This window comes from Chanodichthys erythropterus, chromosome 16, assembly GCF_024489055.1.
Source record: "Chanodichthys erythropterus isolate Z2021 chromosome 16, ASM2448905v1, whole genome shotgun sequence".
Classification (NCBI taxonomy): Eukaryota; Metazoa; Chordata; class Actinopteri; order Cypriniformes; family Xenocyprididae; genus Chanodichthys; species Chanodichthys erythropterus.
In genome coordinates, this window is record NC_090236.1 from 36,573,801 (window position 1) to 36,588,380 (window position 14,580).

The window sequence follows — 14,580 nt, forward strand, 5'->3', positions numbered from 1 at the left end:
GTTTTCACAGTCTTGATAATCATACTAGTGTCACAACATAACACCAGATCTGAAGCCGTGCCAGGAATGTGCACAAACCACAGATCTGGCAAAGCTCAAATAACTTCCTTTATGGGTCATCACTGTTTTGCACTAGGGGTGGGACAAAATATCCATAGGGCAATATATTGTTGTCCTCCTTCGTGCAGAAAGGCGGCAAATATCGATATTTTAATTAAAGCAGAAGTAACTTTTTTTACCTTCATAAATAGTTTTCTAAGTCCTTACGATGGTTAATTGACTTGTAGTGGTGTGTTTGAGGCGAGCACTCACCCCCTCTGGCACGTCTATGCCAAAAAATAGCACTTGCAAGTTGAGCTGTCATGTTCACGTTCACGCGAGAGTGACAAAATGCTTTACGGTAATTCAAAAACAATGTATATATTATAACTTTATAAGACAATTTCGAAAATTACCCACCTCCATCGAGATTTCTTGTACTGTATTTGCAAAACTACTGCGCTGGTGAGCGTTTTAGTCGTTATAGTCCAGAGCTGCGCTTGGAGTATTTACAGCAGTGTGATTCACTGAAGGAACCTGTAGGGGGAGCTTCGCAGATCTTACTGAGTTCCACTTTAATAAAGTAAGGCACTCTAAACCGATTTGCCTGCTTCCAGCGTCACTACTTCATGACTCCTTGAGGAGGCTAAACACATGAATGAGAAAGCGTTTGTTTTAAAGATTTATTTTTGGCGTTTTGCCTTTATTATTAAAGGACAGTAAGTTGTCAGGACGTGAAGTTGGAGAAAGAGAGGGGGGTGGGATGGAGAAAGGTCCATGAGCAACTTGGGACACCCGAAGCGCAACTGCGCTATTTGTCGGTGTGCTGCCCACTAGGCTATCGGCACCGGCAGGAAAAAAAATACGTTTTTTACATGGGATGGTGGACAGCAGTTTGAGTAAAATGATAGATGCCCCAGCAACGTTTAAGTCCAAAGTGTGGAAAACCTGCACCTTTCCGCAGCATTTGTTTTCATAGTTGGACAGATGTCGTGATGTATCTTTATAGGACTGTCTTGCAATATATTGATTATCGCAGAATTGCTGTATTGTGATATTTTCGAGATTGTGAGCCATGTATTGTGTATCGTATCTTGAGGTACCCTGTGATTTTTCTGCACCTTGTTTTTTTTTTTTGGTACCCGCCAAAAAGGACAGAATGTGCTGTGCTTTATCCAGCTAATCTGAAAGGAAGCTTGGTGCGTGGGTGAAATCCTTATTGCAGACATATCAGAGAGTCTAGTATGTCGTGTCTCCCTGCGGCGAGGATTCAACTCAAGAGTCGTTTATCTGTCAGTAGCCAGACGGCGCTCCCTGTCTATGCATCTGACAGACAGTGAGAGACCAGCCGATGAGGACAAGGGTGTCGAAACTCCTGATATCTCGATGGACGCGGTTAACATGCAGAGATTGTAACCGAGGGCGGCAGCACGGGGTGTGAGGTTGGACCACTGCGCTGTTGTCTGTCTCTGTGATTTGTGTGTCTGCTGTCTGAATTCCCACAGTGCACCCAAACTTCCCAGCCCAGGGGTCATACTGGCAGGGGGAGCAAGAGTATCATGAGAAAGAGATAGAAAAAAGGAATAGAAAGTGGGAGTCTCCTATCTGGCAGAACATGCATCTCAGGGTCAGTTCTGTCATCATTTTCTCACCTTAATTTTGCTTCAACCATATATGATTATTTTATTTCCAAGGAACACAAAATGTCTGCTTTTTACTTACAACAAAACAGGATGGCGATTCAGACTGTCAAGCTACAAAAAGGATAAAAAGTACCATAAAAGTGGTTCATTCAACACCTGAAGCCATTTAAGACACCCTCTGGTGAAAATCAAGTTTTTAATGTTGTTTATATGTCTTTGTGGTGTTTTTAATATGCTTTAAAGGTGCCATCGAATGTTTTTTTTTTTTTACATGTAATATAAATCTAAGGTGTCCCCTGAAAGTGTCTGTGAAGTTTCAGCTCAAAATACCCCATAGATTTTTTTTTATTAATTTTTTGAACTGCCTATCTTGGGGCATCATTAAATATGAGCCGATTTATGCTGTGCGGCCCCTTTAAATCTCGTGCTCTCCGCCCACGGAGCTCGCGCTTGCCTTCACACAGCTAATATAACCCTCAAATGGCTCTTTACAAAGTGTTCGTCATGCATGCGGCATGCATGCGTCGGATTATGTGAGTACTGTATACTGTTATATCGTTTAAATTGATTCTGAATGAATTTGAGGCTATGGTCTGTGGCTAACAGCTAATGCTACACTGTTGGAGAGATTTATAAAGAATGAAGTTGTGTTTATGAATTATACAGACTGCAAGTGTTTAAAAATGAAAATAGCGACAGATCTTGTCTCCGTGAATGCAGTAAGAAACGATGGTAACTTTAACGATGGTAACTTTAACTGACATGATCATGGATCATGTCAGTTATTATTGCTCCATCTGCCATTTTTCGCTGTTGTCCTTGCTTGCTTACCTAGTCTGATGATTCGGCTGTGCACATCCAAACGTTAATACTGCCTGCCCTTATCTAATGCCTTTCATAATGTTGGGAACATGGGCTGGCATATGCAAATATTGGGGGCGTACACCCCGACTGTTACGTAACAGTCAGTGTTATGTTGAGATTCGCCTGTTCTTCGGAGGTCTTTTAAACAAATGAGATTTATATAAGAAGGAGGAAACAATGGAGTTTGAGACTCACTGTATGTCATTTCCATGTACTGAACTCTTGTTATTTGACTATGCCAAGATAAATTAAATTTTTCATTCGAGGGCACCTTTAATACAAACCATGAGCAAATGTATTAGTCAGCACCATTGCTGAGTATTTTCTCCTCAAAGCTGCAGTGAACCAAAACGCTTATGTAGTAAGCAATCCCATCAAAGTGTGGGCGGGCTTTAGCATATCATTAACTGTGCTCTGAAGGAGGGAGTCTCAAGAAAAGCCAGGTTATCCCAGTACATTTTTCTGTTGATATGAAAAATCGGGAACATTTAGCATTATAGTGGGTGAATTATGTATATGATGTACATTACAATGTTATGATGAACTGTATGCCTTTCTCCACTGACTTCTAAGTTGTTCAAAGCGTTTATAAGGACAATGATTGTTAGAAGGCAGCTGTCAGACTCTGAGATGGTGAATGGGAACATGGTTTGTGTAATATTATTAGCTGTTTGATAACATAGTCAAGCCAAAGGCTAATCATATTAATTAGCATTTCTTCTTCTGAATTCGTTTTTGGTTCAAACATATATGGCTGAATTAAACCAGTATTGCCATTGTGTAGTGTTTACTACAGTAAAGTTAACCAAGTGGATCAGGTATTCTGAGCGTGTGTGATTGAGTGGAGGCGGGGTTAATTTGCATACTATTGACCCACGTATACAAAATGAAGCAAGGGTGTAGAGTTACATTCAAGCTATTTTGAAGGCATGAAGAAATTATTTTCACAGAAAAAAAGATTAAATATTTAATTTTGGTGATCAGGGGACTTTAATAGTTACGTCTGAGAAACGGAACAAAACTGAACTTGTTATCCACAAAATATTTTGGTTTAAAATCTCATTTAAGTGTTTGTACATTAATAACATGGTGACTCATGATAAATGTGAGAACCAATGAAGATTGAGCAGTTTCTTATCGTCTTTCTCCTGATATGGTGTCGAGAAAGAAGCTTGTTTGTAGCTTAAATTTTAGTCCGTTTCTCACACAAAGCTATTGTGTGGCCTCAGAAGACGAGTCATATGGACTCTTTTTATTATAGATTTAGGATTCTTATGCTTTTTGCAGATTGACAGAATTACTCAGCATTTCACATTATGCTAATCATGTTCCTCAGTAGAATAAAACATCACATGGGTATAGAGAGATCTGATGGTGAGGATAGAATTATCTTTGGGTGAGGAAAAAAAAACGTTTAGCTCAAAAGGTCAATTAAAATAAATTCTGGCATATTCTGTAAATACACTATATAGAGAAAATGGACAGCCATTCAAAATGATTTATTCTGACAAAATAATACTTTTTGCAAACAACATACATCACTACTAGTATTTTATTATATTATAGTAGATGTTTTACCAGTGCCCAATATTTCTTTGAGAACCCATAAATGATAAAACGGACATATACACTGAAAGTTTTAAAAGTTTGGGGTCAGTAAGATATTTTTCAATACTTTATTCAGCAAGAAAGCATTAAATTGATCAAAAGATTCAGCTTTTCAATCATAGAAATAAATTACATTTTAAAGTATATTAAAAGTTATTTGCAATGATACTTCACAATATTACTGTTTTACTGTATTTGTCAAATAAAATGCACCATAAGAGAATGTTTTCAAAGCGTTTTTTCATAAAAAAAAAAAAAAATCATACCAATGCCAAACTCTCAAACGATAGTTTATTTTATCCTGTCTGCTGTTCTTCATATAACCGCTCTAGACAGTTGCTAACATGCATTTTCATTTAAACAAGAGTATTATTTTGCCATGTTTAAGTGTGCGTGACGATGCATGTTTTATCTAAATATCTCATCATGATTGTATGCTCTGCTGTTTTCTTTGAGGGTTTTCTTTGACCACAGCTGGACCAAAGCGATGTCTGGAAATCAGACCGACCATTCTTAGAATATGAAAAAACCCAACATTCATGTGACCAATCCTTCAGTCCATCCTTCTGCATATAGATACACATGTGTGTATATAGAAATAAATGAGAGGGAATAAAGCTATGAGACATTGGTCACTTCCACCACAAACAAAGCAACAATACAAACTGTGTTCTGAAAAGCTCTGTAAAACAGAGGTTAGCGGGCTGTCGTAATCCTCCCTTTTCTGCTCAGACTTTCTTTAAATGGGCACAAACAGCACTGCCAAGCCTCACACTAGGTCAGCGCTCACACACTTCCTCTCATTAATATACAACACTCCCTTTTTGACACACACTCTCATTCTCTCTCCAAAATGACCCTTTTTGTGCTCAGACAGTCGACTGAGGTCAGTACAGCCCTGATCACTCTAAGCCATCTTTGCAGTTCAGACTTTTTCTTCACTTATTGTTCCTGTTCAGTGAATGAGACAAACAGAAGGGATGCATGAAATCCCGGCTTAAAAAGCAACTGGTTGGCCGGTCTTAGCAGAATTCTTAAAGGGTTAGTTCTCCCAAAAATGAAAATTCTGTCATTAATTACTCACCCTCGTGTAGTGCCAAAGTCGTAAGACTTTCGTTCATCTTCAGAACACAAATGAAGATCTTTTTAATGAAATCTGAGAGATTTCTGTCCCTCCATTGACTGCCTTTGCAACAACGTTTAAGCTTCCATATGAAACGACTAAACTGCTCGATTCATATGGATTAGTTTTACGAAATCTTTATAAACTTTTTGATGCATCTAATTAGTAATTTCAAAAGCAGTCAATGGAGGAAAAAGATCTTCATTTGGAACGACATGAAGGTGAGTAATTAATGACAGAATTTTCATTTTGAGGTGAACTAATCCTTTAAGGCCCAGATATAATTCAAGCGAAATCGAAGAACAAACTGGTGTGACGTCATTTCAAACGTTTCTGGAGTTCAAAACAGCTTGCCAAAGTGAACTTTACAAGAAAAGTTGGTAAACACCTTCGAACTACCATTGGTCAATGGCGATTATGTAATGAGTAGGTGCAGTCTGGGGCTCTGCCCTCTTTGAAGTGGAAATCTCCGGCTCATTCCCTCTGTCCGTCAAGGTCAGATGTCCGTGAGTGAAAACAAACACTCGAGGGCTGCTTAACAGTAGAAAATGAAGTGTAATTCGGTCCCACTTTATATTAAGTGGCCTTAACTACTATGTACTTACATCAAAAAAAAAAGTATGATGTACTTATTGGGTACGTTTTAACACAATCTACTGTATAAAATGCTATATAAATAAACATGCCTTTACTTGACTGCAGGGCCAAATTGCACAGCTCGTGCAAAAAACCACATCGCTATGAAGTCTGGCCTGCTGGTTTTAGAGGGATTTTGGGTACTTTTCAGGCTGCGAGTCAGCTAAGACAAGAAAACCAGGCTGATAGCATGGATAGCCGATCACTTCATATGAACAACCGTGAGTCCTCTGTGCTGTTTGAGTATATACAAAGCATCAAAATCATATTTTTTATTTAACCAGTAAATACAAACAAGAGGAAAAGACAAGCAACTACTCTGTCTACTATCCAGTTCATAGCCTAAATGAGGCACAGAGCGGTCCAATGACCCAGGCATCCTCTGGGTCATAGTTCATACACGAAAGATTTAGTTTACGTGGGTTCTGACGCACACATGAAGCATTTGAAGTACCCTTTAAGACACTTGGGGACGTGCACACTAGTATTTGTGCATGTTCACTGAGTGGAGAAAGAATAAGTAGAGCGCTACTTACGTAGTGGAGTTTACAGTGGTGTACCCAGAAGGGCACTCTGGGATGCAGGCACCATCATGGATGACGTATTCATGGCAGTCACCTTTGCCCTGCTTGCACTTGTTGTGGAGCTCCTGGCAAAAGCTAAAGTTGACGCAGCGCCAGCCCTTAAAGGTGTAGAAACCAGCTGGGCACTTTTCCACGCAGATGTTATTGTGCATGTAGTTGCGGCAGGCCACGCATTTGCGAGACGAGTTGGGCTCCGAACAGCCGCCCAGACACTGGTCGTGGCAGCACTGGTTGTCTTTAGTGCAGGCACGGTGCTTGCATGATGATGGACACACTGTGGAGAGAGAAAAATTACATTCAGAGAAACTATTTTAAGGGAAAATACAGATGCTTCTCATTCACAGAGAGACATTTTCATATAGTGAAAAAAAAAAAAAAAAAAAAAAAAAAAAAAAGAAGGTTTCCACACTTACCCCTTCATTTCTATCGGGAAAAACAAGAAAAATATAAAATATATTTGCTTTTTCTTGAAAGAAAACACTAAAAAGAGATTTCTGTGGGTGGGTTTTCGCCATATGAAACAAATAAAAATGTCTCTTCCTGGTACACTTACAACACTGGCACTTACAAAGGTGATCATTTGTTTATATAAAGCATATACATTGACACTTTTTTCAAAAATGACCGATCATTTCTCTAGATAAGACCTTATTCCTCGTCTGGTATCATTTAAAGTCCTTTGAAGCTGCACTGAAACTGTAATTTTGACCTTCATCCGTTTGGGCTCCAGTGAAGTCCACTATAAGGAGAAAAATCCTGGAATGTTTTCATCAAAAACCTTCATTTCTTTTCGACTGAAGAAAGAAAGACATGAACATCTTGGATGACATGGGGGTGAGTAAATTATCAGGAAAATTTTATTTGAGAGTGGACTAATCCTTTAACCAATGCCACAAGTATGGAGCGGAACTATTAGTTTGTCCGACCAAAGCATGTTTTTGGAAAGCTGATAAAAAAAATGTATTCATTATTTTTGCAAAACTGTTAAAAAGTTATTTGGAATAAGTTTATACTTTGGGAACAGGTGAGGAATGGTGCTGAAATGTCTATTAAGTGCAAAACTCTTTCTTCAGATTAAGCATTAAGTGACGGATTATTTTCTGTGGAAAATGACAGACGCTGTCAATACTTCAGTTGTAATCTACCTTAAAGTGTTTTCTGAGTAACTCCACAGTCATGTCCTAACTTGATCTAACACTAGGTTACGATTGTAAATATTAAAACAATGACAAAATGGCCTACTCTGATAAGCAGCTCCTAAAATGGTCTAACTACATTCCTCTGCCTTTTATGTGCTCTTTATTTCAGTCAAACACATGCACACAAAACCCTATAAACTCACACTACACAGAACAGCACACTGCTGCCAGTTGTTTGACAAGAGTCTTGTTGCAAGTCCTTCTCTCTCACTGAAGTCAGTGTTTACATATTTCTTCACCCCCTACCAAAGCAACACTGGTGAAAGAGGTTATGTGTGGCACAGGCAAAGGAAAGAGAGAGGAAAAACCCTAAAGATAACTACAGAAAGATCTAGAGGGTCACAGACGTCCTTACATAGCGCAGGGAAGAGAATCTATAGTGATCTACAGATTCCTTTGGACTAACTGTACGTGACTTTACTGGCCTCTTTCTAACAACGTGACCTGCAAGCTTGTCTCTGAGACAGCCTGTTAAAAATAAACCACGCATGGCTAGCTGGAGCATGTGCTGCTGCCCTCAAACACACATATGAACGCACTTGTGTATGTTCAAATGCACATACAATCTCCCTCTCACAAACACACACAGATTAGTAGAGTTGCAAAGTGAGCCGAGTTGCCTTGCTAGCTGTAAAAATTGTTTAAAATCATGTGTCAAGTTCCTAGAAATGGACTCTCTGTACGCACAGTGGTTTAAAATGGTTTCGAAAAACTGTCATGTCATTTTTAAGAAAAAAAAAAGACAATTAAAATTTAGATTCTCTTTTAAAAATTGTAATGTTGTGTAACCATCAAATAAAAAGTACTTTGACTTGAACACGTGGTGTACACATTTTTATGATATTGTGAATTTCAGGTAAGTCTACCAGTAATTTTCAGGTAGAAAAAATGAATAATCAGATGTAAAATAGCACTACATATTCTTCACTGTATAAATTAAATTATAGATTAATATTTTTTTTTTCCCTTTGGCCTTTGTTTGATTAACATTAAAACAAAGACAGCAGCAGGTTTGTTAGGCTGCTGTCACTTTAAGAGCTGCACGGATCCAATATACTGATACACATACGTTTTATTTCTCAACTGTTTGTGTTCAGTTTAGATATAACAGACTATGTATACTAGGATACTCGGCAAGACATGCACAGTTCCCCTAAAATTACTGGTAGACTTACCTGAAATACACGAAAAGCAGCAATACATGCTCTTAATTTGATTATTTGTTTTTGCTTTATTACTGACAATTTACTTGTCTTTAACAATATTTGAAATTTATATGAGTTGGACTGGCAGTTTTTGGTGTCAGAACCTTATTTATTAAGAAACATCAAAAACAACGAAGACAATAACTAGGCCTATTTTATTTATTTATTTTGGCAGGGCAAGAAAATATTTTAACCACTGGCCCAATCGGGCCAGTAGAAACATCCTTAACGTTGAGTCCTGATAATGTTACAAAAGATTTATATTTCAAATAAAAGTTGTTCTTTTGAAATTATTAATAAGCAGCACAATGGTTTTCAACATTGATAATAATAAGAAATGTTTCTTGAGCAGCAAATCATTTTAGAATGATTTCTGAAGTATCATGTGACATTGAAGATTGGAGTAATGATACTGAAAATTAAGCTTTGTCAACAAAGGAATAAATTATATTTTAAAAGTGAAAAAAAGTAATTTTAAAATTGTAATAATAAGAAGAATAATTCACAATATTACCGTTTTTACTGTATGTTTGATTAAATAAATGCAGCCTTGGTGAGCAGAAGAGACTTATTTCAAGAACAAATCTCACAACCTCAACCTTTTGATACTTTATGAAGTGCATTTTCAATGTATTTTTGGAATAAATGAATAGATATAATCAAACAATTACAATTACATCACTGATATTAATATATGATTGTATCGGCACAACCCCAATGTACACGCACACAAACACACATAATAATGATTCACATTAAGACACCCAGACTTCTAAGAACAAGCCACAGAGGAAGTGTGTGTGTGTGTGTGTGTGTGTGTGTGTGTGTGTGTGTGTGTGTGTGTGTGTGTGTCCTAATGGAATATTGGCTCTCGCTAGTGATGTTAACATCACAACTCAGTTCAGCACAATCCTGCAGTTGGTTTAGTCCAAAAAGAAAGGCCAGCAAACACTTCTACTTCCATGACAACAACAACACCACAAGATGAAGGCTTAGAAATCTCCAGACCTGCCTTATGCATGACAATTAAGTGTTCATCTGACTTTTAACAACATGTTAAAGCCTCTGACAAGTGTTCAGTGTTTCAGGCAAACAACACTACTTTCTTAAAGGCTCGGGGGCTACTCTGAAGTTTCCACACACTCTTGACAAGCTCTGGCAAACCCGGGGATCATGAAACGCTTGCTAAAAAAAGTGAATTTATTTAGAGCTTTGGAGAAATGGAGTATGCTGAGAATACGAAAAAACAGGAAAGTTGTCATGAAAAGTGAGAACGCTGGCACAAATCCAAGCAGCTAAAATGGATTCATATGCAAGTTCAAAACAATTCTCAGTTTTTCCACTAAGTTCTTCAATACATCTTTCGAAATACTGAAAAGGTGTAAAACAGAGTTGCCTTTCACACACAGATTCTCATCACACATTATGGTATATGACGAGTCCGGCAAGTGTATAGCTGTTGTTGTTCACTTCAATGTCAGGTGACACCAGGTCAGCCAACTCAAGAGCAAAACAACATTACCCTCTGTCCCTTATACACGACAATCCAGGGAGGGCCACCTCACCGCCTGCCGTGAAAAGGAGGGGAAGCGTGTGTGTGTGTGTGTGTGTATACACGTTTCAACAATGTAGGTGCTAAGTTGGAAAAAACAGGCAAGCCACCAAGATTGTGCCAATTGAAAACACGTTAAATTAAGAAGAATTCTTCACCGCATGAAAAACAATCTTGTTGACTCTAAAGCCTTTCTGTGAAAATTCATTACCATCTATTCTTTGAAAAACTCTCTTTGAATTGCCTCTGCCCCTATTTTTGCTCCCTCCCTCCTTCCCTTCGCTCTCCCGCTGAATGTGGATATGAGCAAATAGACACATGGTGTGCACAGCGACTCCTGATCCAGGAGAATCCAGTCCATTTAACAGCCTCAACTGCAGTCCCACCCTCAACCTTAACCAATGCGTTTGCTGACTGTAGAAGGTAGCCATTCAGTGTCCTGTACCGTCTGTGAGACAGAGCCACTGAAAGTTAACCCTTTATTGCTCAAATGTCTGAAACCTTTGGCAGAAAGACAAGGGGAGGGGAAAACACTGCTACAAGAGTCAGAAAAACTTGTTCCTCTGCTCTGGAACGATGTCAGCTCCTCTCTACCGACAGAACCGCAGCATGCTGGGAGCTCCTGCAGTCCGGAGCACTGTTGTCGATTAGTGGTGCATGTTTGAAACATGAAGTCATGTGGATTACTGAAAAGTGTGGGTTACTTTTATAAATCATGATTTACAATTTTCACATATCCAATTTTGGAGCAATGCACCTGTTTTTCAACACTGATAATAATCAGAAACGTTTCTTGTAGGGCTGCCTCCTGATAGTCGACTAAATGTTAGTTGACTAGAAGAGGCTTAGTCAACCAAGATTTTATTAGTTGGTTAGTCGCAGAAAAAAACAAAGCGGTGAAGTCAAGCAATCCGTGAGGGACAGATCTTTAGAGGATTAGAGGATATACACCATCCTAGGTGTATATGACTTTCTTTTTCTGATGAACACAATCGTAGATATATTAATAAATATCCTGATGCATCCGAGCTTTACAATGGCAGTGAGTGGGATCAACAAGTATGAGCTGAAGAAAGTGTCTCCATCCACATTCATACATCATAAGCCCTGTTTCCACTGCAGGAACTTTACCCTGAAACTAGGGACTTTGGGCTGGTACTCGGTGTGTTTCCACCGCAGGAACCAGGAACTACAAAAAGTTCCGGGTAAAATTTCCCCCTCAGAAAAGTCCCTGAAAAAGTACTTTTTCAAAGTTCAGGAACTTTCAGGGGTGGGACTAGGCACTGAACATGCTGATTGGTCGGATTCACGCCGCATTTGATTGGTCAACCCCACGCAGCAGTAAATTCCATAATAACATTCTTCACAACTCTGGATAATTTTGATTGATTGTTTTCTTACCAATCTTGTTCTTTTTGCCCGATGGCGCGCGTTCGTCCCAGCCATCTCACGGTCGATGTCGGCAATTGCTGATAAGACACGTTGTCTCATTTTATATCGAGAATAACGAGCTTTCTGGATACGCTTTACTATCAGTGCTTGTCTGTTTTCTGCCGTTTGGTTCATTATTTCTTTAGTAAACCAATACACCATGAGCAGAAGCAACATTCCTTGAATCTCCTCCATACTGCTTTTTCTGTTGCACAAGAATGATTACGGTCCGTCACTGACAGGACAAATTAGCCTAATCTTCAAGGTACTTTAGACCGCGTGGAAACGCAGAAGGCAACAGGTCTGGGGGGGACAAAAAGTTCCTGGGAGAAAAGTTCCTGGTACAATTGTTCCGGGTAATTTCAGTGGAAACGCGGCTATAGACGTACTCCACGCGGCTCCGAAGGGTTAATAAAGGCCTTCTGAAGTGAAGCGATGCATGTGTGTAAAAAAAAAAATCCATATTTAACAAGTCAATATCTAGCTTCCACCAGACCGCATTCTGGATTGAACTTACGGAAAAAACGGAACTGCTGTCGCGTCAGTTAAGTTGAATAGGGAAGGCGCATGATGTAGCGTAAGCTTTTTGAACTGCGAGACTTTTACACTTTCTTTGTAATATGAATACGGAAGGCGGTCTGGCGGAAGCTATTTTATTTCATAACTTGTTAAATATGGATTTCAGATTCAGAAGGCATTTATTGCCTCTGTCTCCCTGAATAGCAGCGCGTCACAAAAATGAACCGAAAAACAGCGTATACTTGCATCACAGACATGAGAAATATATCTATAGAATGCTTGAAAGTTCTACTTTTAAACAAACTAATTCGAAAAGAAAACAAATACTCTCTGATTATGTAATAATCAGATTTTTCTCTACGGTCGCGTTACTGCAGAGATGGCGACAGCATTACCAGCTTCATCTCTGCAGCCGACACTGACTCAGAAAACACTAGTTTATTAATAAACAATTAAACTGTTATTTTACAAAAATAAACTTATATAAACTTGCTATTTTTCCCAACACATTCATAATCATTACTTTTGCCAGTGCTTTGCGGCAAGCTTTATGTGTGCGCTTGAGCGTGAGGCATATATTCCGCATCCTAGTATATTTAAGTAATTTAATTAAAATAAAAGTACGATTAGTCGACTAATGGCTTAAATGAACGACTGCTTGTGGACTAGAAAAATCTTTAGTCGGGGGCAGCCCAAATCAACATATCAGAATGATTTCTAAAGGATCATGTGACACTGAAGACTGCAATAATGATGCTGAAAATTCAGCTTCACCATCACATCACAAATATATTAAAATAGAAAAGAGTTTGAACACACACACACACACACACACACACACACACACACACACACTATACAATGCTAAATTTACTATCATTTAATCAACTAAATGTGCCATTTTTCACCTTTTACTTGCATGTAAATATTACTGCTTATTCATTTACTCCTACATTATTACAAGTCCTTCTGTTCATTTAGTGAAAAACAATGTGGAAAACATGCCTTTATTTCAGAGCACATATGTAAACAGTAATATATATGGGTCAATGATGTGACGGGTCCTTTATTTTGTCCAAAAAACATATAATAAAAACATAGATATGACATCCAAAGTATGTAAGGTAGTACAACTAGATCTAAGGTTTTTAATTATATTTTGCTACATATAAAGGTATTTTAAAGATTTTGAAGTGTCAAAATGCCATTCAGTTTAACAGTCCAAAGGCCAATACAGCCATTTCATTTGTGATTAAAATATCTTAAAATGTAATAAATGTAATTTTTTTTTATTCTGGCATGATTTTATAACATCATATATCAACAAAACAGTATTAAAATTATGTGTAGAAGTCGTTGCTTTGTTATGAGAAAGAAAAATTAATTTCACTGATGTCATTCGGAGTAAAGGGACCATTTTGGATCAAGTCATGCGGTCAATATCATGTGACAGGAGGTGACATCATTCAGACACCTGCAAAGGACCACATGGTTGTGAAGCAAAGTAACTAACTTTATCATAACTATTTAAAAAATTATGTTTTCACTTGCTCATACGCATGTCCCGAAACTTCAGGTCATTCGGTACAACTGCTATAAAACATTGAAAAATGTTGTAATATTTTAATGTTTGATTGTTCTTTTGCTTGCTAGCTAGTAGCTAGTTGCTATCAGCCTGTTAACACTGTTTGAAAATATCATCATTTGGTATAAACATGTGTCATTGGGTAAAACGGGAAATTTCTGGAAATTTTTGTTAAACCGAATTGCTTTTTTAGTGACAAATTTTGTCCATCTTTTTAAAAAAATGACAAAGGCAGTGTTAATTGATAAAAAAAACTCAAAATCTCATTGTTAACACCTAATAAAACTTCAATGACCCATATAATAGGAATGCCTAAAAAATGTAATAAAAAGAAAACGAAGCCTTGGAAAGCAATATAAAAATCTAATTTCTTCAATGTTCCGTCTCTCAGTGTGACCAGGCAGAATCAATCATTGCTCATTAGCTTTCATTCATTCATGTTCTAGGCGTCTATCTGCTGGATCTGGGTCACATTTCAACATTGGGGTGGGTGGCCACATGTGACTCATTTATCAGAAACAGTACGCTCAGCGGCAGTTCAATCCAGTTCAGCACGAGCAGAAACTCCACCTACACCTGTTCGCAAGCACCT

At 38.2% G+C, this 14,580-nt stretch overlaps 1 protein-coding gene across 2 annotated transcripts in view; it reads right to left on the minus strand.

The window, feature by feature from the left end:
• Positions 1-14,580, minus strand: part of insra (insulin receptor a) — a 75,468-nt gene that overhangs the window by 21,385 nt on the left and 39,503 nt on the right. For both annotated transcript variants that reach the window (XM_067362579.1, XM_067362580.1), the window contains exon 3: positions 6,450-6,771. In XM_067362579.1, coding sequence (XP_067218680.1) covers positions 6,450-6,771 — 322 coding nt within the window. The remainder of the gene's footprint in view (positions 1-6,449; positions 6,772-14,580) is intronic.